Source organism: Cebus imitator, unplaced genomic scaffold, assembly GCF_001604975.1.
Source record: "Cebus imitator isolate Cc_AM_T3 unplaced genomic scaffold, Cebus_imitator-1.0 Scaffold539, whole genome shotgun sequence".
NCBI lineage: Eukaryota > Metazoa > Chordata > Mammalia > Primates > Cebidae > Cebus > Cebus imitator.
Window position 1 is genome coordinate 1,126,045 of NW_016107854.1, and position 2,435 is coordinate 1,128,479.

The window sequence follows — 2,435 nt, forward strand, 5'->3', positions numbered from 1 at the left end:
GCGTTCTTTTAGTGCAGGGCTACACTAGGACTCAGCCTCCCTAAGGAGAGGAAGAGCGGGGGAGGGAACGGGACTCTGGAAGAGCAAAAGCAAGAGGCATGGGGGCGACAGGGGTGGAGCGTCTCCTAGAGCGAGGATTGCTGCAGAGCGCGCGTGCACGCCCGCACATCCACACCCACGGCTACACATCACATCTGCACACACACAAAACCACACACCCTCCCCACCGGTCCCCACATCCTTTCCCGGAAAGGGGGAAATGCAGCCGCAAAAGCAAACCCGGGGGCCTGGCGCCCACCGTGGCGGCGCCTACAGCCCCCACGCCAGGCACACAGCCAGCTGAGAGTGCGGGGCGCCGGAGAAGCCGCGCCCAGCCGGGCTGGCACCCCAGAGGAGGGCGCGTCAGGGCGAGGAGCCGCCCGCGCTGCCCCCGCCCCTCGGGTGCCAGCGCCGCCCCCGCTGCGGCGGGTGAGGGGCGGGGCGGGGCGCGGCGTATATAATGCTAGGGGCGGGCGCCGCTCTTTTGTCTCTTGCTGCAGCAACGCGAGTGGAAGCACCAGCAGCCCGGGCTTGGAGCGGGACCGTACGGTGAGTACGGCGCCGGGGCTGGGGGCCCACCCGGGGTGGGGTCGGATCTGGTGCACAGGACGGGCTCGCAGCAACCGCGACTGGCGCCCTTCTCGGACGGGACGGCGCGGCCGGCGACCACGCCCTGGGACCCAGGAGGAGGGTGCTGGACGAGCCCAGATCCTCGCCTTGGGGCTGCTGGACACGCCTTGGCGCCAGTGCCACGTCGAGAGGCGTCGGCGGGGAGCGCGGAGGGGGACGCTGGCCTCCAGCCCCAGGTCAAGCGCCTTGGTTTGTCCACTAGGATTGTTTTAAGAAAATGGCAGACAAACCAGACATGGGAGAAATCGCCAGCTTCGATAAGGCCAAGCTGAAGAAAACGGAGACGCAGGAGAAGAACACCCTGCCGACCAAAGAGAGTGAGTGTGCCTCGGTCTCCCGCTCCCCAGCCCAGCCCCTCGCCCTGCCCTTCCCTTGCAAACCCACTCCTCCACCCCCCCATCCGGCCGTTGCCCCGGTCTGGGAGACCGCGGCCACCCCTTGAGTTTCACAAAGAGCCTTGTGTCTCCCCAGCCCCAAGCTTCCTTCTAAATCCCCACACCTCGTGGGTGCCTCGCCCACACTGGGACGCACCTCGGTTTCGGGTGGGGGTTGCAACCCCCCTCCAGAGCCCGCTTCCCGCTCTCCACAGCCATTGAGCAGGAGAAGCGGAGTGAAATTTCCTAAGAGCCTGGAGGATTTCCTGTCCCCGTCATCTTCGAGACCCTAGTCCTGATGTGGAGGAAGAGCCACCTACAAGATGGACACGAGCCACAAGCTGCACTGTGAACCTGGGCACTCCGCGCCAATGCCACCGGCCTGTGGGTCTCTGAAGGGACCCCCCCCAATCGGACTGCCAAATTCTCCGGTTTGCCCCGGGATATTATAGAAAACTATTTGTATGAATAATGAAAATAAAACACACCTCGTGGCATGGCTGGCGTAGTCTGAGTCTCTTAGTTGAGTATGCGTGGGCTGTGCCGCTGCAGCAAAGCCCCCGTCGATGGAGTCGAGTTCCTGCCGCAAAGGGGAGGTGGGTCACAGAATGGGCTGACTTGGAGGGACTTTCCAATTTCGGCTTTACCTGCTTCTCCGATTTCATGGCTTGTTAGCCGCTTAACTTACTCGTAAGCAATCGGTGTAAAAATTTAACCCCACTTTGTCTCCAAGTTGCTTTGGGAAATGCGTTTTCAAAAGAGCAGGGTTTCGTTTCGATAAGCTTCGAAAGCCCCACCGGCCCTTCTGGCCTCCTACTCAGGAGAGAACAGTGATTTTAAAGTCTGGGAAAGGAAAGACAATCTGGAATGTTGGAAATTGGGTGAGGTCACAAAGTCTCCGGAAGGCTTTTTTCTGGAGCTTAAAACAAAGGCGGGATCTAGGAATACAGCTACCGGAACATCAGAACTAGAGGAATCAACACTAGAACTGGGGAAAGGGGAGAGCTTTTTGTGTTTTAACCCTAGTTCAGAACCTCCCACAAAAGCACTAGCCATTAGAGGAAGTGCTAGGCTGAGCCGCTACCGCGCAATGCTCAGCAGGAAGGGTGGGGATGTGACGGGTGGGAGGGAGGGCTAGCGCTGGCGGCGGAGCCCCAAGGGATTACACCTCAAACCAACCGGGAAAAAATGGAACCAGCCCAGGGGGGCGTGACAGTTGGGAACCTGGGGCTGCAGGGCATTCAGAAGCAGAAGAAACAGGCTTATAATTACAGGGGTGGAGTTTTAAGGAGCGAGGAGAGGTCACTGCTTAGCGATTTGTCCCACATTTTTGCCTGGCCCCTAGGGGCTGGGCACGGTGAAGCAGTTAATTCGAATGAGGTACGGTCCCTG

The 2,435-nt window shown here is 60.1% G+C and overlaps 1 protein-coding gene across 1 annotated transcript; it reads left to right on the top strand.

Moving 5' to 3' along the window:
* The first annotated feature begins 269 nt into the window (after positions 1-269).
* Positions 270-1,544, top strand: TMSB10 (thymosin beta 10). The gene is made up of 3 exons (XM_017514961.2): positions 270-588; positions 872-986; positions 1,259-1,544. Exons 2-3 carry the CDS (start codon positions 887-889, stop codon positions 1,291-1,293), a joined length of 135 nt encoding a protein of 44 aa, XP_017370450.1. The 5' UTR covers positions 270-588; positions 872-886; the 3' UTR covers positions 1,294-1,544.
* Positions 1,545-2,435: the final 891 nt, after the last annotated feature.